The sequence below is a fragment of the Cervus elaphus genome, chromosome 1 (genome assembly GCF_910594005.1).
Source record: "Cervus elaphus chromosome 1, mCerEla1.1, whole genome shotgun sequence".
NCBI lineage: Eukaryota > Metazoa > Chordata > Mammalia > Artiodactyla > Cervidae > Cervus > Cervus elaphus.
In genome coordinates this window covers 23987259-24011838 of record NC_057815.1, presented here as the reverse complement: position 1 = coordinate 24011838, position 24580 = coordinate 23987259, and the positions used below count along the sequence as shown (strand labels likewise).

Here is a 24580-nt window from a genome sequence, read left to right as displayed (position 1 = left end):
GGTCTTACATTAATTTCTCCAAAATTTTCTGAGCAAAGACCTCTGCAGAGCATTACCAGGGACAAGATTTTCCCAACCACCAGACCATGTGACAGTTTTCACCAACATGTTAAATTCTAGTGTGGAATCCAAGGACCTTTGTTTCATATACATGACTAATTGGAGTAAATTTGTCTCACTTCAGGAGTTTTCAGTACTCTTGATGATTTTCTTAAATATCAACTGATACCATTTAATTTTTTATCCTTTACCTTTAAAGCCTTTTAAATTTCCAACAACTGCCAAGTGATTATGTTATGTTGGCTTTCAATGTACTAGAAAGTTTGGAGAATCTCTTTTGTTCTAGTTATCTATAATATAAAAATTTAAAAATTGGAATAAATAGGTTTTTTTAACCAGTTATTTTGCTGATAATTAATTGCATTTTTCTTCTCTAGCCAGTATCTGAAGAGTTTCAGAATGGGGAAGGCTTTGGCTATATTGTGGCTTTCAGGCCAAATGGAACACGTGGCTGGAAGGAAAAAATGGTGACATCCTCTGAAGCTTCAAAATTCATCTATCGAGATGAAAGTGTCCCTCCTCTTACTCCCTTTGAAGTGAAGGTTGGAGTTTATAACAATAAAGGGGATGGACCCTTCAGTCAAATTGTTGTCATATGTTCAGCTGAAGGAGGTCAGTTTTATCATCCTTATTTTCATTTAACATTTTAATATTTTGTTTTGGCAACTGAATGTGACATTATTGTATTATTAGAAAATACAGATTACCAAAAGAGAAAATAAAAAAACCCATAAAACAAAACTTATCCATAGATCCACTAAACTTTTTAGATATATTTTTCCAAAATTTTTCCAAAAAAGTTTTATTGACAAAAATTGATCATTCCATATATTAATACTTTGCTTTATGTTTTTCATGCCCCACTGATATATGGCAAACATCTTTCCATGATAATAACAATATTAGTAATGCCTGTTATGTAGTCTATTCTGTGAATGTATGGACATTTAACCATTTTTCTTTGGTTTTGAAATTTAGATCATTTTCCATTTTAACTGACAAAAATTTAAATTTATATCAAATGAATTTAAATAAATACTCCAATAAATATTTGTTACTAACATCATACACAAAACATTGTATGATAAAGAAGTATCAGACAGGAGTTTTTGTTGAAAGCTTTTCACACATGGTATCATTAAATCCTCACAACAATCTTGATTAACAGGCATTATAATCCCCATTGTAAGGAAAGAGAAATTGAAGCTCAGAAAAATTAAGAAACTTCCTGAAAAAAATTGCATAGTTTGTAATTGAAAATTAAACCCATTGCTGCCAATCATTAAATCCTTGGTTTGTCTATAGCAAACTGCCATCATATGCAAAACCTTGTTCAAGCTCAATATAAAACTGCTGCTAAGTCACTTCAGTCATATAAAACCACTAGGTAGTGAAACTGATAAACATCTTTTACTATTGTGATTATATAGCTATTATTCACTTAATACCATTGTATCATGATTAGTCAACAGAAAATAATAGAATTCTGTATCATTAAAACTACCATTTAACAGGAAAAAAACTACCAGATGGGCAGGACCTGAGCAGTATACCCATTTTATAGACTGTAAGACATTGCATTTACTTGCAGGGCCAACTGAAATTCTGCGCTTGAATTGAAGAAAGACTATGACGTTATTCATGGTTATAGTCAATATTTAGTAGTGGTAGAGTGCCAACTCAGCTTTCTACATCAAAATCTTTGGTTTGTTCAGGTTTAATACAAAAATGCATTTTCTGAGAGGAAGCTAGACAGAACTAACTCCCCAAAGTTAGTTTTTGCACAAAGTCTTTCTTCAAGCGCAGAATTTCAGTTGGCCCTGAAAATAAATACAATGCCTTACAGTCCCTAAACTTGACAGCCAACTGAACTAATGTCCCACCAGAGACAGCACAGATTTGACCTTCCAAACAATTACTGCTTTTATAAACTGACCCTTTTATTCCTTTGTGTCCACATGTGTGACTTGAATAGATCAAGAGGATCACCAGTCTTTTTTGATACTGGGCATTCATGGGGGTAAATAAATAACTTCTTTTGAATATTGAAATGCAAAGGTAGTGTCTGATTTATGTAAGATGTAGTTTTTCAGTTACCAGCTCCTTTGTATTTTGTGACATAGAGGCAAATTTTGAAGCAGAAGTAGAAAATTTACCCTAGTATAAGAATGACCAAGGAAGTGAAGAGTCAAGTAACACCAAACAACTACAAGTGTCCTGATGAGATATTCATGCACTTGTTGTTGTTTCGTCACTAAGTTCTGTCCAACTCTGTGTCACCCCAGGGACTGTAGCCTACCAGACTCCTCTGTCCATGAGATTTCCCAGGCAAGAATACTGGAGTGGGTTGCCATTTTCTTTTCCAGGGGATCTTCCTGACCTGGGAATCGAACCTGCATCTTCTACATTGGCAGAGGGATCCTTTATCTTTGAGCCACTGGGGAAGTCCATTCATGTACTTAGCGTCTCAAATTTGTAATGTGTTTTCAGATAGTATAGCCAGTCTCCATGTTACTTATATTAACTCTTACAATTAAATGTGAGGTAGGAATCTCAAGTTGCAATTTACTGTTAGGAAACTGAGGCTCAGAGGCTAAGGCTAACATGCTAAATTCAACCCAGCTCAGGACAATAGTTGTAACTTTTGTAACTCTAGTAACTGTAGTTACTTAAGTAACTCAGTAAGTTACTTAAGTAAGCTACTTAAGTGCAGTAAGTGACAGGACTAGGGTTTGAACCCAGGTCTGTATGACTCCAAAACTAATGCGTTTAGTCACTACCCTGTATCATCTTATCAGGAATGTTTTTAATAATATTTTGCTACTGTTTTATGCTACTGTATGTAATATTTTGTATCACTTGTTATGCACATGGCCCAAAAGGTCACATGAGATGAACTGTAGAGGTTTTTGAACATGATTTGCATGGTAACACCAGTGCTGCCTTTGAGAAATCCAAATTTATACATTCCTTGTCAACATTTGCTTTGAAATTGTAGTAGCCACCATTGGTTGTTTACCCTATTTCCGTACACTTGAAACGGTTGCCTTTAGAGATTCCTCTTTCTAGTGAGATAGAAAATATGCACATTTTCAAAGACACTGAAGCTGTTGCTATAACATATTTCATAGTAACACTTCATTTATTTTGGCTGACTGAAATATGAAAGATATAAGGAAAATTAAATCTGGATAGAGTCTGCCTTTGTTCTGAAAACAAAATTAAAACATATATTTAGCATTTGCTCACTAATTAAATTTACCAACTTGGAGCTTCATGTGTAAATTTTAATAGAGCTTTAGCACCGTTACATTGTGTCAACCAGGAAAAGCAGGATAATGGAAGGAAGATAGAGTATTTGCCTGGAGTGGGCAAAGCTTCAGGTGGAAGCTCACACTAACTTGAAAGCCTTTGGCAGTTTTTTCACCTCTCTGAGCCTTGCTTTCTTCCACTTTAGAAGTGGAAATCTATAATATTGCTGGGAGCCATTACAAATCTAAGGCTGAAATTCTGTTATTCTATTTTCTGAAAAATTCTTTCACATTTTAGTTGTCGCAGAATAGGCAGTAATAATAGATTAACTTTTGTTCTAGAATAAAATCAGGGAAGGGACTTGCCTGGTGGTCCAGTGGCTAAAGCTCCAAGCTCCCAATGCAGGAGTCCTGGCTTCAATCCCTCGTCAAGCAGCTAGATCCCATGTGTTGCAACTAAGACCCAGCGAAGTATAATGAGTGATTTTGGGCTTCCCAGCTGGCACAGTGGTAAAGAATCTGCCTGCCAAAGCAGGAGAAGCAAGAGACATGGGTTTGATCCCTGGGTCCGTAAGATCCCCTGAAGTAGGAAATGGCAGCTCACTCCAGTATTCTGGCCTGGAGAATCCCAGGGACAGAGGAGCCTGACTGGCTATAGTTCATGTGGTAGCAAAGACTCAGACATGATTGAGCACACACACACAAACAGGGAAATCAACATTCTTTTTAGTCACTTGGCAAACTACTGGAAAAGGAATGAACGTTTTCAAGATTGGACAATTTTAAAAAGAGTCAAGGGCTGTAATAAACTAGTAAAACTAGAGTGGAGTGCTCATGCCAGAGCAGATTCGTCTTGTCCATGTCCGTGGATGTTCACAGTGAGCCCTTGGCATCATACTCTTGCCCAAAGCCCAGATATCTCATGGAGACTGTACTTCTCCATAAGACCAATTCCATTTCATTGTTCTTCCATTAACCTAGTCCACCTTTTATCACCTCAAAAGCCCTCTTTATTCTTAAATAAAGTGAAGAACAAGAGCAGGGGACTGGTTTTCTATCCCTATTTCTGGGTATAGTTGCTTCCCTTCATTCTTGACGCAGCTACTCATCCAGGGTACCACGAAGAAGGTATCGCCTTTTCAGAGCTGACACCAAGCCCCGAAGAGAAAGGTGCCAGGTGCCATATCAAACGCAGCCACCAGATTTCATGTTGATGGAGGGAAGCACAGAACGGAAGGACTTCAAGGCACTCCTGACAGTACTAGCTCTCAACCCAGTTCCCCTGGCACATTGACAACGGATGACATTCACATCCAGAGCACACTTCCATAAGTGCTTATATGCATTTGCCATGCCCTTAGTCTTTTTCCTTTCCTCTCAAGAAAACTATTGGAATGAGTGAGGCATGCATTATTGAAGGCAAAACATTGAATGTGATCTGTTATAGAAGGAATCATCCTTTATACACATAGATACTTAGTAAATCACTTAGGAAATGACTCTCACCCCTCGAAGGTTGACTATTGCCCTAAAGTACTGTCAGAAATTACTGGGCTTCCCTAGTGACTCAGAAGGTAAAGAGTCCACCTGCAATGCAGGAGATCTCGGTTTGACCCCTGAGTAGGGGGGATCCCCTGGAGAAGGGAATGGCAACCCACTCCAGTATTCTGGCCTGGAAAATTCCATGGACAGAGGAGCCTGGTGGGCTACAGTCTACGGAGTCACAAAGAGTTGGACACGACTGAGTGACTAACACTTTCCCTGTCAGAAAACTTCCAGATGTTTGTTGTTTTTTTTTTTGCTGTTAATACCCTTGAGACGCTGAAACCTTTCAAGGTTTACACAGTGGAAGTAACCCTGAATGACTCTTTCAGTGACAGGCAGCAGCTCATATAAAGCCAGAGGAAAGAGGTTTGCCTGCTTGGACTTCCATGCGTCGTAGACATGTACCATTATCTCTATCCTTTGAACCAAGCAAAAGTTATGTGGATTCCAACCCTGATTTGACTTCAGGTCTCAGGGTATGGTATAATCCAGGGGTCCCCCCCCTCCAGGATCTAATCCCTGATGATTTGAGATGGAGCGGATGTAATAGTAATAAAGGAAATAAAGTGCACAATGAACATAAGGCACTTGAATCATCCTGAAACCATCCCCGACCCTGTCCTTGAGAAAACTGTCTTCCATAAAATGGGTCCCTGCTGCCAAAAATGTGGGGGACCACACCATGCAATACTCTCATATTGGAAACAATCCTATTTTTTAAAAAAGAATAGCAAAGTTCCAACATAACTGACTTTAAAGTGCATAGTACAAATGATAAAAAGCAAAATTTTTCCAACATGAGAAATCAAATCAGTCTTAATTTCCCCATCTTTAGAAATACCTTTTAATTAAAGTTATATCCGTTTTCCACTTATTTCTTGTTACTATAGTTTTGGAAAGAAACTGAGAATTCAATACATCCAATAGAAAATTAGAGGGAACTTTAATATAGATTAATTGTAGGTTGAAAGCTTTATTTATACTTAATGTGTGTTAGCCTTTTCTAGTTTTTTTTTGGGAGGGGGTGTCTTTTCCCTTATATGGAAAAAATGTGTGGCTTTTACTTTTTATTAAAGTCAGAAGCTTCTTCTTGCTTCCAGAAAAGGATATGCAATTATCCTCTTGCAAATTGAGCTACCACAGCTCAAATTAAAACCTGACTTTCATGGGGTGTTATTCTGCAGATCAGTCCTGAGCTGAAACTGAGCTCAGTGGGATTTATGTGAACTTGAAAATTAATAAATTGGCATATTAGTTGTAAAATACAAGGAATAATTTCCTGACTTTGCCAGATGATCCATTTGGATTAGTGCCTATAAAAGTTCAACTACAGCTGTCTTCACTGAATTTTTAAATAATGAAGCCATAGCCCTTCTCCCAAGGAGTTTATTAAACTGTCCTTTGATTAATGGTGTTGCCCACTCCTCCTGGGAAGTCAAATGTATAATCAATATTACAAGCCCATCCCCCCATATTACTTGGAGAACTCAAGCTGATAGGTCACTTAACACAAATGTATCATCTAAATTCATGAACATGGCAATGCTGTACAATATTTTTAATATAATTCAGTTCAGTTCAGTTCAGTTGCTCAGTTGTGTCCAACTCTTTGCAATCCGATAGACTGCAGCACGCCAGGCTTTCCTGTCCATCACCAACTCCTGGAGCTTACTCAAACTCGTGTCCATAAAGTTGGTGATGCACCTTTCCCAGAATCAGGGTCTTTTCCAATGAGTCAGCTCTTCACATCAGGTGGCCAAAATACCAGAGCTTCAGCTTCAACACCAGTCCTTCTAATGAATATTCAGGACCAATTTCCTTTAGGATGGGGTGGTTGGATCTCCTTGCAGTCCAAGGGACTCTCAAGAGTCTTCTCCAACACCACAGTTCAAAAGCATCAATTCTTTGGCACTCAACTTTCTTTATAGTCCAACTCTCACATCCATACATGACTACTGGAAAAACCATAGCTTTGACTAGATGGATCTCTAGTCGGCCTGTCCACTTTATATCCCAAGACTGGAGTGAAGGAGCCAGCCATGGTCTAATTAATATCATCATAAGTGAAAAAAAAAATCTTTAAAAATCTTTGAATTTTTAGACATAATGCTAGTATAATCTCAGAAATAAGTCCATAAATTTTAATCAAAATTTCCAAGTATAACAGACAGAAGTAAGAGTGGTGAGAAACATCCTGGCATTTACAGATCAGGAGAGTTTCAGAGATGCCTGAATATAAGATCTATGAGGAACAGTGTAGCTGTGATGCAAAATTATTAAAAAAAAATTTTTTAGGAAATAGGAATAAAAGGAGTTGATAGTAAGTCTGTAACAGACTTAAGTAGGAGATGATGGGGGTTCAGGTGGGATTCCTGATGACTCAGTGGTAAAGAATCTGCCTGCCAATGCAGGAGAAACAGGAGACCTCGGTTTGACCCCTGGGTCAGGAAGATCTCCTGGAGGAGACCTTGGCATGGCTGCACATTCCAATATTCTTGCCTGGAGAATCTCATAGACAGAGGTGCCTGGTAGACTATAGTCCACAGGGCTGCAAGCAGTCCAACACGCCTGACGCAACTGAGCACAAGCCCAGGGCTTCCAGTAGTTTCTGGCAAGACTGAGAGAGGCCAAGCAGGGTTTTGATATCAGTATTCCTGAGATAAATTAGGTGTGGAGGGCAAGGAGAAGAAAACACAGCAGGATAAAGCAGTGTAAACCCAGAGTGTACACATAGATGTGTGCACAGAAGCAAAACAGAGTGACGGTCAGAGCCCGACCGACTGCCTTGCTCAATTCCTCTTTCTGCCTCTAGCAGCTATGCAACTTTGGGCAAGTTGCTTAACCTCCTGTTCCCGGATTTCCTCATCTGAAAAATGGTGGTCCTGATAGTAGGTGTGTTGGGAGGATGCATTAATACATTTAAAGAATTTTAAATAAGGCTTGGCATATATCAAATCTTCAATCAGTGGCAGTTATTATTATTACCTTTGGTTATTCCCCCCTCCTCATCTATTTTGCTTGTTATTTTTTGTTTGTTTTAGTCTTACTCTGTCAGTTACTTGTCCATTCATCTGTCAGTTACTTGGAAACAACTGTGCAGCAAGAGAGTGAACTATATATTCTCCTGTAAAAATCTCTTCCACCCCCCAAATTACCCTAAGAGAGAGAGAATGAGCCAGCTGCCTCCTTGGTGCAATGTAAAAACAACAAAAGAGAGAGCACTTGAGATCTGAGTTCTACTTGGAACTCTTTGAGATCTAGAAGAAGAGTTTAGATAAATCAACAAGGTTCTATGCCACTTTTTGCATTTGCAAAATGAAAGCATGAATTTAAAACATAGATTCATAACTCAAAACCTAAAGAGATCAGGTAAGAAATATAAATAAGTGAAGTAGTCCCAGAAGTGAGACCATAGGGAGTGGTGGAGAATCTGGCAAACTAAAAGAGCATGCCCTAACTAATGGGACGAATTGATAGCTCTCATCTACCAATATCCAAGGAGTCAGACTTGGTATCACCCATTTTTCCTAGAATAAGCCACAAATTCTTATTTTAAATGAATTGTTGGAATTAATCAATTTAATACATTACTTGGGCAAACAAAGCATGGCTGAAGATCCTTTGGTCATCCATATGTGAGCATAGATCCAAGGGACTTTCTAAAATTCTTCCTGGTTGTGACTCTTCATAATTCAAATACAATGGGATGCCCAAACAGGACATCTAGTTTCAATCCAAAGCAAACATCCCATGATCTAGTCAGCTACTTTTTAAATTTTTAGTTTAATTGGAGAATAATTGTTTCACACTGTTGTGCTGATTTCTGCCATACAGCATGCATAAGCTACATGTATACACATATCCCCTGCTTTTGAGCCTCCCTCCCACCCCGGCATCTTACTCCTATAGATTGTCACAGAGTACCAATCTGAGTTCCCTGTGTTATGTGGCAACTTCCCACTAACTATCTGATAGGTGGTAATATGTATCTTTCAATGCTACTGTCTCAATCAGTCCCACCTTCTCCTTTCCCCGCTGTGCTCACAAGTTCATTCTCTACATCTGTGTCTCTAGTCCTGCCCTGCAAATAGGTTCATCAGTACCATTGTTCTAGATTCCACATATATGTGTTAATATATGATATTTGTTTTTCTCTTTATGACATACTTCACTCTGTACAACAGGCTCTAGGTTCATCCACCTCAACTGAGTTGACTCAAATTCATTCTTTTTCATGCTTAGTAATATTCCATTTTATATATGTACCACAACTTCCTTATCCATTCATCTTGTCTGCAGACAAACTTTTTGATACACATGAAAATGTTCACTAACTAATAAACAGTGCAAATTGAAACTTTTGGAAATAAATTGAATGAGGTCACCTTTTTACCAGAGAAGGCAATGGCAACCCACTCCAGTACTCTTGCCTGAAAAATCCCATGGACAGAGGAGCCTGGTAGGCTGCAGTCCATGAGGTCGCGAAGAGTCAGACACGACTGAGCAACTTCACTTCACTTTTCACTTTCATGCATTGGAGAAGGAAATGGCAATCAACTCCAGTGTTCTTGCCTGGAGAATCTCAGGGACGGTGGAGCCTGGTGGACTGATGTCTCTGGGGTCGCACAGAGTTGGACACGACTGAAGTGACTTAGCAGCAGCAAGAGCAGCACCTTTTTACATGCTTAAATTTTCAATGCAGGTCAGCATGGTTATATTTGATACTGGCCAGAATACTGGAGTGGGTGGGTAGCCGTTCCCTTCTCCAGGGTATCGAACCCAGGTCTCCCACATTGCAGGTGGATTCTTTACCAGTCAAGCCACAAGAGAAGCCCAACAATACTGGAGTGATTGGCCTATCCCTTCTCCAGTGGATCTTCTGAACCCAGGAATATAACCAGGGTCTCCTGCATTACAAGAGCTATCAGAGAAACCCCAATGCTTGATATTATTTACATCTAGAAGGTGAAACAAATAAAAATTTACTGTTCAACTCTTGTTTCATTGACCCTCATTTAATTAGCTGTGACCATTGATCCAAGTGACTTTCTAATATTGCATATTTAGCCCCTGTGAGTGCAATTGTGGAATGCCTTTTTATGTTTGACATTGATTTAAAAACCTTAGAGCTTTTAAACAGAAATTAGGGTGCTAGTTTGGGAAATAATTTTCTGAATATTTTTCTTTATTTCTTACCCTTTTAAAACTTCCATCATTCTGCTTTAAAAAGTACTTAAACTGTGTAGTGCTACAGAAAGCTGAGAGAGAAATTTCTTTCTCTAAAGGTAGAGATAGAAATCCAACCACATATTTTGTGCTTCTGAAATTATTTATCTCCTTGCAATCTTCTTTGGCAAAGATATAATTACCTTAATAAAAAAAAATGTTGAAAAAGGCATTTGGCACACAAATCTCTGCAGTGCATTCACTGAAAAGATAAGCAAAACTCCTTCTAAATAACAAATGATATTTAAAGAGTGGCTTTCTTTGAAATAAATCATATCCTAAATCTGGGAGATCAGATTATACACACTTAAGAACATGAGCATTTCCTTTCATTTACTTACAAAATCAAGAATTTTAGCTCCTATTAAATAGCGATGAAAAAATTGTTGCAAGTTTGCTGATCAGAATTCTAGGATAGAATAAAATTAGAAGCTTTTCCCATTTTTTTTTAAATGGTAGATGCACAAATAACAGGCAGTTGGAAAGTGGGGTGTGGGAAACCACTGAGCAAAATATAATAAAATAAAAGATATTTAAAGGACAGAATGAGAAATTGCAAATTATACCATGGCAGAAACTAATGTCAGCTTCTGTGTAAAGATTAATGTGAATTTATCAAAGTACTTTGTATTAATGCAAATATGGTATGTAATTTTAATGAAAGCTTGACCAAAAGAAAAACCATTGCTTAGTACAAACTTTGAAAAAGTCTTTTTTGGACTTCTTTCATAGTAACAAGGGCAGATGTTTTTTGCTTTTATTTTTTCAATTAATAATATATGAAGGCTCTCAAGGTAGTCATGTGGCCACTGTCCATCAGAAAATGAAATATTCTCAGCAAATGGCTATAATTCCCTTTATATTTCTAAAACATAAAAATCTTATTTAGAACTCTGCCTTTGCATCTGGTTGACTGAATCTAAATAGATTCATCTGAAGTCTTAGCAATGATAAGCTTCATCTGAAATCTTGGCAGTGATATGGGGTTAGAATCAAAGTCTCTACAATTTTCATGGGGTAGGAGTTTTTGACATCGACTGTGTACAGATTGGTTGAACTAAAGTATGGCCTTTATTCTGCCATTTCATTTAACGTGTGTTTGTGACACAGTATTTATGATTCAGCAATGTCAAAGCTGGAAATATTTTGTTCCTCACAAACAGTACAACCTCAAATAAAGTGCACCTCTTGATGGATGCCAGTCAGACATGATGTATTTGGGGAAAAAAAGCAAAAACTAAAACAGTGCAGAAGGTCACTGAGCATAGACACGAATGAAAAGGTGGTTTTGAGCAACAGCACCGAGACCTTCAGGGACTTTCCTTTTCAACCCATGCCAGTCTTAAAAGTCAATGCATGCCTTTTAAATATCATGATTCATAACACATTCTTTACACAATCATGGAAATGTGGCTTTGTGGTTGGAACAACAACAAAAGAAATCAAATGAAACTTAGATCCTGTTTGTACATGCACAAGGTAAAAAGTAAAATAAGTGAAATTTTCTGAATAGATGTTTTAAGTGCCAAGAACTATGCTAGATAGTTTATATGTATTATTCCAATTAAAACTAACCTTAAAAACCTACGAGCTAAGTATTCTCAATATGTCTGATGATAGATGATGGGACTGGAGCTCAGGAAGATGTAAAGTAACTTGCCTGAAGGTAAATACTTTTCTGGAAGGCCAAAAACAACCTTAGCAGGCAAAAAAAGCCAAGCCTGACTGCTAGTCCATTGTTTTGATCACTATGCTAGTCTGGCAGACAATTTAAGTCAGATAATTTAACTTCTCCAGAAACATCCTAGTTAATCCAAGGATAAAGATCTTCTTCGCTTGTCTTGCTAGATTTATTTGTCATTGGTAAGGTACTGATGAGACCTGATCTCGGAGAAATCCAAAAAGATCATCTTTTTATCTTGTGTTTTTCATAATCACCAGAGCCCTTCATTTAAAAAATCGGGTAGAAGGAAGTAACACCTGCCGTATTCAGGTGCAGTACTTTGGTAGGTGTAACCCGTTACCTCCGTGGTTTATTATTTCCATTTTCCTTCATACAGAACCCACTGCTGCTCCCACAGATGTCAAGGCTACAAGTATGTCTGTGTCAGAGATTCTTGTTGCATGGAAACATATTAAAGAGAGTCTAGGAAGACCCCAGGGATTTGAGGTATGAACAGAATTCTTGAAAATAAGCTTATTATTTCTGTTGCCATTGTTTTCTCCCAAAGAGATGGTTGGTGACACTTTAACAAGATTACATTCCTTTGAAATTTTGCTCTATGGAAAATAAGAAATATACTATTTTACTGACATATATTATGCTGCTCGTTAGCTGGCTTATTTTTCAGGATAGTAGTTTCCATGGCACCAGGCAAAGGTTTTTAAAAATTGAAAATAAATAGACCTTAAGATAAAAACCAGGACCTACCAGCTGCTATTTACCAGTATCCAATTCCAGTTAAAAATATTCTTGTGTATTTCTGTCTCATAATTTGATGTATGAAACAAGTTTTCCTTCTATACTGTTCATGGCACATCTTACCTCCTATACTAACTTCTCAAATTTGCTTGAAACTTGGTAACCTGTACCTATTTACTCAAATGGCTTTTTGTCCTTCAAATTGTGTTGTTTTTAAACATAGCTATGCCAGCCTTATAATGGTAAACATTTTATAACAATTCATTGATATCAGTAAAATTTTAGCCTCCACATGGACTCAAGGTCTGTGGGCAGAATATACAGAAGAACTGTACAAAAAAGATCTTCATGACCTAGATAAGCATGATGGTGTGATCACTCGCCTAGAGCAAGACATCCTGGAATATGAAGTCAAGTGGAACTTAGAAAGCATCACTACAAACAAAACTAGTGGAGGTGATAGAATTCCAGTTGAGCTATTTCAAATCCTGAAAGATGATGCTATGAAAGTGTTGCACTCAATATGCCAGCAAATTTGGAAAACTCAGCAGTGGCCACAGGACTGGAAAAGTCACTTTTCATTCCAATCCCAAAGAAAGGCAATGCCAAAGAATGCTCAAACTACCGCATAATTGCACTCACCTCACACTTTAATAAAGTAATGCTCATAATTCTCAAAGCCAGGTTTCAGCAATACATGAACCATAAACTTCCAGGTGTTCAAGCTGGTTTTGGAAAAGTCAGAGGAACCAGAGATCAAAGTGCCAACATCTGCTGGATCATGGAAAAAGCAAGAGAGTTCCAGAAAAACATCTATTTCTGCTTTATTGACTATGGCAAAGCCTTCAACTGTGTGGATCACAATAAACTGTGGAAAATTAGGACAGTTAGAACTGGACATGGAACAACAGACTTGTGAACTGGAGTATGCCACAAAAACAAAATCCCAGGCTTTCAGCCCGCTCTTATTCTTGCCTTTGCCATGAGGTATAGGACTAGAGGGGTAGCTATTAAAAGGCAAAGAAGTGACATCCAACCCAAGATCTTAACTGCCTTTAAACTTTTAATGTTTACTTTTCTTCTGTTTAAACTCCCACTTAAAGAAAATCATCTTGATTTCTGAACAATGATCTAATATAGGGCTTGTATATCAACATAGTTTCCAGGCTAAAAATCACATTTCTTTACTCTATTTGTGCTTTCAAATAATGCCTAAGAGCTATTTGATTAATATACAACTAGCATTAAATAAAGATTACTGTGATTGGCAGTTTATACAATCTTACTAAGAGTTACAGCAAAGGACATTTATAGAAAAACATTACTTATAAGTATTGTGGATTTATTTCCAAAATTTTGCTTCAATTCATTATTTGGCAATAATCCAATATGTATCATAACAGGATCACATGTTTGTTTTATTAAAACTCTTTTTCTCACCATCCATGCTGCAGGGACCATGTCTGTTTAACAGTGAATCTCAGGACTGTGAATACAATGAGTATTTGTTGAATGGGGGAATACATATGCTTCACAGTCAACCCCTGTTGGTCCCTCTGTAGAAGATGTGGGAGTGGGCTTCACTGGGCCACGGCAACATCCCCCAACTGCCGAGAATGTTGGCTGTATAATGAGAATTATCCTCCACTGTTTTTACCTGAAAAGATACCTTCCTCACAATCAGGCAACCCTAGGTCAATTACACTGGCTGAAACTCGTCCCTTGATTCAAGGAGAAAATGACTTAATGCTGCAACTTTATTATCCAGAGCCTTTGTCATGTACATCAGACCACGGCTAGACTATCTGGGACCCCATTCTTGCTCAGTTCCTTCTCTTTCCCCATCCTCTTCTCCTCCTTTCCTTATAGATTTACCTGCAAGCATTCTCAATAAATCACAATGATAAAATACCTGTCTCAGGGTCTGCTTCTATGGAACCCAATCTAAAACAACTACATAAGCATAGGTCCACCTAGAATGCTGAATCAGAACATCTGGTGTACATACTTACAGAAAGTCACAAGTGTATTCTGTTGCACAGAACAGTGAGGATTCAGGCTTCCACATCTCAAAGTGGTGCTCCTCTCCCACAGCCAGATCTTCAAATTTTTTTCTCTGTCTGTACTAGTTAGCGTGACATTCATATTCCCACCATGACTCACCTGTAATAGCAGCTTTCTATCAGCTATCCCTGATAGCTCAGTTGGTAAACAATCTGCCTGCAATGCCGAATTTTTGGGTTGGAAAGATCTGCTGAAGGAGGGACAGGCTACCCACTCCAGTATTCTTGGGCTTCCCTTGTGGTTCAGCTGTCAAAGAATCTGCCTGCAGTGTGGGAGAGCTGGGTTCAATCCCTGGTTTGGGAAGATCCCCTGAAGAAGGGAAAGTCTACCCACTCCAATATTCTGACCTGGAGAATTCCATGGACTGCACGCATCCATGGGGTCCCAAAGAGTCAGATATGACTGAGAGACTTTCACTTTCAGCTTTTTCATATTCTCACCCTGATTCACCTGTAATAACAGCTTTCTATGAGGTCCTCCAGAGATCACATAAGATCTAGATTTGTGCACAATCCTTCTCTTTCTAAATATCAATCATCATTCATTCAAGAAATATTTATTGGAGGCATACTAAGTAACAGACACTCAGCTAGATGCTAGGGATAAAACAATGAGCAAATTGAAGTCCCCATCTTCATGAAGCTTATGTTGTAGTAGGAAACACAAACAATAAAGAAGCTAACAAATAAATATATGGTATAATATCAGTTGCTGATGTATACTGTGCAAAAAGAACTGTTCAAGAAGGTAGCATTGACTGTTGACTATAGAGATTTGAAGAATCACAGCTCCTGAGGTTGTGACATTTGACATGATCATATGAGAGATAGGGGGTGGGGGGCAGAGAACAGCAAACTCAAAGACTCTTACCTAAAAGCATCCAGACCTTGTTCAAAGAACAGAACAGGAATAGTATTGGTGAGATAGCAGTGGACAGCAGAGAGAGTGGTAGAGTGAAGAAAAATGGCCAGGACAAGAACAGGTTAGGTGGAGTCAGTCTTGGGAACCACAGGGACTTTAGATTTTATCTGCAGCATAAGGAAAAACCATGAAAGGATTGTGATAAAAGAAAGTCAAGTCAGGATCTGACTCATTTTAAAAGGGTCTCTTGGCCTAGAGGGTAAAGAATAGACTCTAGAGAGGAGCTCGGGAGATCAATGGAAAGACAGTCCTTCCGACGTAATGGATGATGACTTTGCTTTTAACTAGAACAGTAGCAATGGAATTGGTGACACATGACCTTTTAAGATATATTTTGAGTGGAAGTGTGACAGGATTTGATTATGAATTGGATGTGGACTATGGAAACGAGAGGCGTCAATGGTAATTCCAGAGCTATTTGACCCAAGAAACTGGGTGAATGACAAATCACTCACATACGTAAGGAAGTCATGGAGAAGAGCATATTTTAGAGAAAAAAAAGATATTAAAGATTCTGGTTTTAATTTGTTAAATTTTATAACATTTTTATTTCAAAAAAGTTATCAATTAAATCTTGCTTTAAGAGAAAGTTTAGAGATAGCGCTATCACTCTGAGGATTCATCAGTATATTAATGGTTTTTATACATGTGCTAGCTGAGATCATTGAATGTTGATAAAGATGTCTGAGAATTTAGCGCTACGGTCTCCCACCATTTGGAACAGAAGAAAGAAAGAGGATATGGCCAAAGAAATTACAGGAGACACGAAGAAGTTCAGAAGCCAAGAAAAGAATTTTTAAGAAGGCGTGTTCTACCGAGTCAAACAAAAGCTGCTAAGAAATTGAGAATGGTGAGGCCTGAGACTGCCCAATGGATGTAGCAATGCAGACCTACTGACCACAGAGATGCCGATGATCACGGTTTGACTAGAGAATAAGGTCAAAATCACTCCGGAACAACACTCAAGAGTGTCAGAGCACAAAGTTTTTGCTAAATCTATCTTATTCAAAATGACAACTTACAAGCAAAAATGGAATATCCTTAAGGATGTAAATGAATGGGGATTAATCAAATTCTGAAGCAATCATCAAAATGACTGCATTTTTAATTAAAATAAATCAAGGCAAATTCTGACAACTAGTTTTAAAGATAGAAACAGCAGAATCCATGGGCACAACAGCAGTTATACTATTTTGTAGTGCATTGTAAGTTGAAGCTTTAAAAAGATGGCATCCTGTCACAAAAAAAGAGTCAATATCTTGTTAATGGGAAAATCAAATGCATGCTTTTATGATCAGAAAATAATTAAAACATTCAGGACCACCATGGTGGTTAAAAATCCACCTTGTGGCGTGGGGCACATGGGGTACTCCCTGCTCAGGGAACTGAGTTCCCACATGCTGCAGAGCAACTGGACCCTTACGTGGTAACTACTGAGCCCCCACACCACAACTAGAGGTCTGTGCTCTGCAACTAAATATTCTCATGATGCAATAAAAGATCCTGTTTGCCACAACTAAGATCCACTGCAGCCAAATAAATAAATAAAATAATTGCAAACCTTATATAATTCAATGGCTAAATATGACATGGTTATTTTAAACAAAATATAGGCAGCAAAGACTGTTTATAAACATACACTATCTCATAACTGTATAGATGCATGTAGATTTTAAAAATATGCCGTAAGTGAAACTTACCAGCCTTACTCTCCCACTCTTTTTTTACACTCTCCCTCCCTTTAAAAAAACCTCAACTAAATATTTATAAAACATACTAACCCCTAAAACTCAATATTTCATCATATTGCTGTCCCCCTCCTGTATTCCATCCCAATCACAATATTGTTATATTTACCAATAGTGTAATTCTGAGCATGGTAACAGTGAAGCAACTACATACTTTTTGTCACCCAAGTAATGAGACTTGTTTTAAATGTTATGTATTTATCTTGTCATCCTATGTGTCATTTTTATAGCTGTAATTGCAGTTTTACCTGCAATGTTTAAAGTAGTTAGTTTCTTTAAAAGCACTAACTGTGTGCCATTTTTAAAATAGTGAAGACAGTGTTTTGGGCCAGCTCTCTTGTTTTTCCTGAACTGAATGTGTGAGTAAGAGAGGAGAGGTTTTGCTCTCATGAATACTTCATCCTAACAGGAGAAAATAAACAAATAAATAAATACAACTAAGTAAGTAAAATAGTATATGTAGGTAACAGTACATATAAGTAACAATACATGCAGAAATGCAAACTTCATTTAAGGAACAGAAAGAGGTGAAGTAACTAGACCTTGACGAACAGCGGTGTAAGTAGAATTTAAAGCAATCAGAATTAGGTGAGCAGACACAGGTTATATAGGGGTAAATAGATCATGAAAAGAGTTTATATTTTATTTCAAATACAATGAAAATCCATCAGGGCAATTTTAGGAGGAGACTGACAATGTCTGATTTATATTTTTTAAGATATTACTATGGCTGCTGTTCCATGCAGAATGAAAGGGCAAGGAGAGAAAGGTCAGGAGTTGAATCAGGAGGTTATTGCAATAATCCATGCAAGAAATGATGATAACTTAGACTAAGGTCATAAGAGTGAAGCAGGGGGGAAGTAGACTTATTTTAGAGGCAGGGCTGGCAGGATTTCCTGATTGATCAGACATGGAGGGAAGGAAAATGATGATTCCCATATTGGGCTTCATCAAATGGATGCACAGTGGTGCCATTTATCAAATCATAACAGAAACAATACATTTTTTAAAGGGAAAATCTGGACAAAGAAGAGATTTGAAAGTGAGAAGTAAAGAAGTATGTTTCAGCTAAATCAAATTTGAGATGCCTAGTGGGCATCTAAGAGAATAAGTCAAATAAGCAATAGGATAACTGAGTTTGCAGTCTAATTAGGAGATCAGAGCTGAAGACAAAATGGGGGCAATCACAGGGCTGGTATTTAAAAACACTCCACTACATGAATGGACAAATTTCAAGAAAGGGGAAAGAAGAGGAAAGAAGAAGTGGAATGAAGGGGGTGATGACCTACTACCTGGTACACTCAGCATGTAGAAGTTTAGCTGAAGGAAAAGAATCATCAAGGAGAATAACAAGGAGAGATCAGCTTGATTGGGGGTGGAGGGTGGAAATCAGGTGTGTGAGGTATCAAAGAAAGTAAAAGAGCTAATCAAAAAGAAGAAAATGGTCAGCTGTGTTTAAACTTGCTAAGAAATCAAGTCAGATAAAGGCAAAAAAGTGTCTACTATGTTTAGAGGTCACTGGTGATCTTCTGAAAAATTTCACAATTAAATGAATGATCAATATCCCTTATGTTATCAATTTAGTTACATATGACCAGGTAATGGTGGGGGGAGCTCTTTTTTTCAGATATAAAATACCTTTAAGATCTTCCTCAGCAATCAATGCATAGAAATAGAGGAAAACAATAGAATGGGAAAGACTAGAGATCTCTTCAAGAAAATTAGAGATACCAAGGGAACATTTTATGCAAAGATGGGCTCAATAAAGGACAGAAATGGTAGGGACATAACAGAAGCAGAAGATATTAAGAAGAGGTGACAAGAATACACAGAAGAACTGTGCAAAAAAGATCTTCATGACCCAGATAATCATGACGGTGTGATCACTCACCTAGAGCAAGACATCCTCGAATGTGAATTCAAGTGGGCCTTAGGAAGCATCACTACAAACAAAGCTAGTGGAGGTGATGGAATTCCAGATGAGCTATTTCAAATCCTGAAAGATGATGCTTTAAAAGTGCTTCACTCAATATGCCAGCAAATTTGGAAAACTCAGCAGTGGCCATAGGACTGGAAAAGTCAGTTTTCAATCCAATCCCAAAGAAAGGCAATGCCAAAGAATGCTCAAACTACCGCACAATTGCACTCATCTCACACGCTAGTAAAGTAATGCTCAAAATTCTCCAAGCCAGGCTTCAGCAACACGTGAACTATGAACTTCCAGATGTTCAAGCTGGTTTAGAAAAGGCAGAGGAACCAGAGATCAAATTGCCAACATCTGCTGGATCATCAAAAAACAAGAGAGTTCCAGTAAAACACCTATTTCTGCTTTATTGACTATGGCAAATCCTTTAACTGTGTGGATCACAATAAACTGTGGAAAATTCTGAAAGAGATGGGCATACCAGAACACCTGACCTGCCTCTTGAGAAATCTGTATGTAGGTCAGGAAGCAACAGTTAGAACTGGATATGGAACAACAGACTGGTTCCAAATAGGAAAAGGAGTACATCAAGGCTGTATATTATCACCCTGCTTATTTAACGTATATGCAGAGTACATCATGAGAAACACTGGGCTGGAAGAAGCACAAGCTGGAATCAAGATTGCCTGGAGAAATATCAATAATCTCAGATATGCAGATGACACCACCCTTATGGCAGAAAGTGAAGAAGAACTAAAGAGCCTCTTGATGAAAGTGAAAGAGGAGGGTGAAAAAGTTGGCTTAAAGCTCAAAATTCAGGAAACTAAGATAATGGTATCCAGTCCCATCAATTCATGGCAAATAGATGGGGAAATAGTGGTTGACTTTATTTTTGGGGGCTCCAAAATCACTGCAGATGGTGATTGCAGCAATGAATTTAAAAGATGCTTACTCCTTGGAAGGAAAGTTATGACCAACCTAGACAGCATATTAAAAAGCAGAGACATTACTTTGCCAGCAAAGTTCCATCTAGTCAAGGCTATGGTTTTTCCAGTGGTCATGTATGGATATGAGAGTTGGACTATAAAGGAAGCTGAGCACCAAGGAATTGATGCTTTTGAAATGTGGTGTTGGAGAAGACTCTTGAGAGTCCCTTGGGCTGCAAGGAGATCCAACCAGTCCATCCTAAAGAAATCAGTCCTGAGTGTTCACTGGAAGGACTGATGTTGAAGCTGAAACTCCAATACTTTGGCCATCTGATGCGAAAAGCTGACTCACATGAAAAAACCCTGATGCTGGGAAAGATTGAGGGCAGGAGGAGAAGGGGACCACAGAGGATGAGATGGTTGGATGGCATCACCGACTCAATGGACATGGGTTGGGTGGACTCTGGGAGTTGGTGATGGACAGGGAGGCCTGGTGGGCTGCAGTTCATGGGGTCGCAAAGAGGCGGACACGCCTGAGCAACTGAAATGAACTGAACTGAACCTTTAAGATCAATCACTACTTCTGTCTAAATAATGATCAGTAGCAACAATTTGGGAAGAGAGCACATCAATATGGAACTCTCAGGCCAGCAACAGCTGTATTTGTTTTAGAACCATCTGTCTCTTTTCAGGATACCAAGGTGTTTAACTCACACTAGAGTAATAAACTCTCCAGTTTTGTTATCAGAAATTGTTAAGAGTCAGACTCAACCACTAATATGTTTCTGCACCAGCCAATGACTATGAGAGTCTAATCACCACTGCAGAAAACTATTTTAGCCTCATAGAAAAGCAGTTGAAAGAAGTCAAGATGAGACTTTTATATGGGGAAGTTCCCTTGATACACCAGGAATAATTGGGGGAAGGTGGTAAATGAGAAAAAATAAATCATTTCTGAAGTTATGGGCACACATTTATTTCTTTCTAAGATATTGCTCCTCTCAAACATATACTCAACTATCAGTTTGATATTGAAAAACTATATCTCTAGAATGCATAGTATGCTATTAACTAATGCTAACCCCTCAATGCACTCTTAATAAATAAGCAAACTCGAACCTATATCTAGTTCACTTGACTCTGAAATGTTTGTGTCTTCTCTTGTACTAATCTTGGGAGGCTACCCCCAAGCAAGGGTCATTTAGAAGACAGAGCAACAGTCATCAAGAGCAATAAGTCCTTAAAGCCCGTATAGCATCGGTTGGTCTCCCCTGCTGAGTGCTCCTCACCGGTGCTCTCCTCCCCCTGTTCTCACTCACTGCTCCTCAGCTGACTCACAGCCCGACTCTGATTGTGACCCGGATTGTCAGGCAGATCCGGATCTTGTCTGTCTCTGATCTGATTTTCTGTATGTTTTGTCTGGATCTCAGGTATCATTTCTTACTCATTCATTTATTTATCCATTTGATAGTTGTTGAATACCTCTTTTGTTTTGTTGCAGTGCGTGGGATAAAGCAATAAGTAAAATAGACAAGGTCCCTGCCCTTAGGAAGCTCACAGTCTAGCAAGGGACACTTATTTCACTTTCTTTCATTTTTGTTTTTTGGGGATTTTGTTGTTGTTGTTTGGTAAGTCCTGGCAGTTCCTTCTGTTTAATGAAATGGTTTTGACATCCTTTTTCCTGATGCAGCCAGACCTGCAGGGCAGGGGTAAGGGTCTCAGTAAGAGGCTTTTCCTGACACCGTCTGTCAGGTTCCTGCCTATAATTGGCATTTGTGTCTTTTACAAGGAAGCCTCCAGTACATCTTAATTTAAGAAGCAATGAATCAAGGATTTTGACTTAAACTATAGTAATCGGCAACTAACACTTTCAAATACATTAACCAAGTAATTCAAATCAAACTGATTAATTTTGTTATTAAAATGACTAATTGCTCTATCTAACAGAATGGTCAAAGCAATTGATTTGGTAGAAATAGCAAAGCACAAAGACAGGGTCAGAATGATGACAGACCCTAGCTCGACAGAAAATAATATGACTTTATAGTAAAGGGCTTCAGGAATTTTTAGTAATGTCATCCCTTTTAATTTATAAGTGGGTCCACCATGGAATTTCTAAATGTCACAATTAGGCTAGATTAGAATTCTGTTATGAGTTCTAATAGGTGGTTTTTTCACCTAGCTTTTAAGACTGCCTTCTATAAATCTAGTATTACCTCACAAAAATGGCCATCTGAGGGAAAGAGTATAAAATCACAAATATAGACACCAATCCATCTAATTGTATTTTACAAATAGCTGAACTATTTTGTTGACATTATCTTAAAACCACCCATTTGAGAAGTTTGATTACTTACATGGAAGCAGCTTGAAATTTCATGGCTACAGAGACTAAATGCAGAAATCGTTGACATTGAGATATGTGAAATTTCTGGCTCTGACGTGCAGCATGATTGAAAATCAGAAGTGAGCTATATTTATTGAATGATTTTGATTTTTGAATTACCATGACTATCCCATCTGGATTGCCATCTCTGTCACTGGCCCATGCAAGTAAATTATTAGATTCAGTTTGGAATTTATGAACCCACCAGCATTAAGTGCCCTGTGAACAGAAGTTCCTGAATCTTAGAGCAGAATTTCTCAAGCTTTTCTGAGAAAATCAGTATTTCATGTGCATCCAAAATCAGAACAGATGCCAGTGTAGCCAGAAAAAAAGAAGAAAAAGTCACCCACTCAGTCCTGTCCAACTCTTTGTGACCCCACGGACTATATAGCCCACCAGGCTCCTCTGTCCACGGGATTCTCCAGGCAAAAATGCTGGAGTGGGTAGCCATTCCCTCCTCCAGGGGATCTTCCTGACCCAGGGATCAAACCCAGGTCTTCCACATTACGGGCAAATTCTTCACTGTCTGAGCCACCAGGGAAGCCCATTTCATCATTTTTGCCTCTGATTTTCCCAGATTGAGAGGAATGACAAAGGAAATGAAGTGCTAATGGAATGCTAAATGATTATTTTTTTTTTTTATTTCTTCACCAAATAAACACTTGATAAGTATTTTAAAATAAGTTTATTTAGTATCAGGCACTGTGCTAGGCAGGAGAAATGCAAAAATCATTAAAATCTAGTTCTTACTCTTAAAAAGATCACAGTTTAATATTGTGGGGTGTTTATGGAAAATATAAGTAAACAAATTGAAGCTTTTGAATGGTGCTGGAGAAGATACTTGAGAGTCCCTTGGACAGCAAGAAGATCAAACCAGTCAATCCTAAAGGAAGTAAACGTTCATTGGAAGGACTGTTGCTGAAGCTAAGGTTCCAATGCGTGGGCTACGATGCTAAAAGCTGGCTCACTGGAAAAGACCATGATGCTGGGAAAGACTGAGGCAAAAGGAGAAGCAGGTGATAGGAGATGAGATGATTATATACAGTCACTAACTCAATGGACATGAATTTGAGCAAACTCTGGGAGACAGTGAAGGACAGGGCAGCCTGGCATGCTGCAGTCCATGGGGTCACAGAGTCAGACACGACTTAGCAACTGAAAACAACAAAGTAAACAAAAGGCAGAGAGGAAGAACATCAGAACAAGACAATTCTTATGTCCATAATTAGCCTGGGATTCCTTAGCATCCTGATATTCTGGAGAAACATTCCTGAAAATAAACCCATGCCAATGCCCTTCATGAGCATAAATTTCTGTTTGCATGAGCATATGCTTCTGTCCCTGAATGTCCTCAATTTTCCTAAATAAAATAGTAAATTATTAATAAAAATTTTCCTGAATAAACCGGAAAAGGAATTTTAGAAATATTTTATGTATTCTGCAATTTGCCTGTGAAACATAATTCCCCATGACTATCAAGTTAAAGGCATTTCATATTCACTGTGGCCTTTTTGAAAGATTTTTATTAACTATGTATTTTAAAGGCTGGGTTCATTTCAGCAATAAGCAACAATGTATTTTTATAGCAAGGAGAAAAGTACACGATGTCCTGGTTCTGATTTCGAAGCTTTTCATGCTTACTATTAAGAAGAATGAAAGGTAAAACAGCTTGTCCCATTTTACAATTCTCACTAAAAGACACTCCTAGCGACTCCTTTTCCTGGGCTATGTTCAAGACTTGCATGTATTTATTTCAGATCTTGCAGAGGATATGTAACTCAGAAGTTCATTTTAGACGTGTCACTAAAGCTATTTCCACTTATTGATTGCACTGAAAAGATGCCAATTGTGTTTTGATCTATAAAACAAGTTGTAGTGGAGATTTCTTAAGGCAAAAAGTGATGAGATTGTTTTTGTATTTTATTTTATGTTCTGACTCTAATCATCAGAGCAGGAAACCGGGGAAAAAAACAAAAAAAAGGTCCTCACTGTTGACTGACAATAATTCTTACTAGGCAGATTGCATTTAATTGGTATAGCAGAGGGTGCAAGGGTATGTGTGTATGTGTGTGGAAAATGGAATTTCAGACATAAATTAAAGGAGGAA

At 38.1% G+C, this 24580-nt stretch overlaps 1 protein-coding gene across 1 annotated transcript in view; it reads left to right on the top strand.

Annotated features, from left to right (window-relative positions):
* The window catches only part of CNTN5 (contactin 5), a 1534958-nt gene that overhangs the window by 1471624 nt on the left and 38754 nt on the right, over nt 1–24580 (top strand). The window contains exons 20-21 of the mRNA XM_043897056.1: nt 438–672; nt 12143–12252. Coding sequence (XP_043752991.1) covers nt 438–672; nt 12143–12252 — 345 coding nt within the window. The remainder of the gene's footprint in view (nt 1–437; nt 673–12142; nt 12253–24580) is intronic.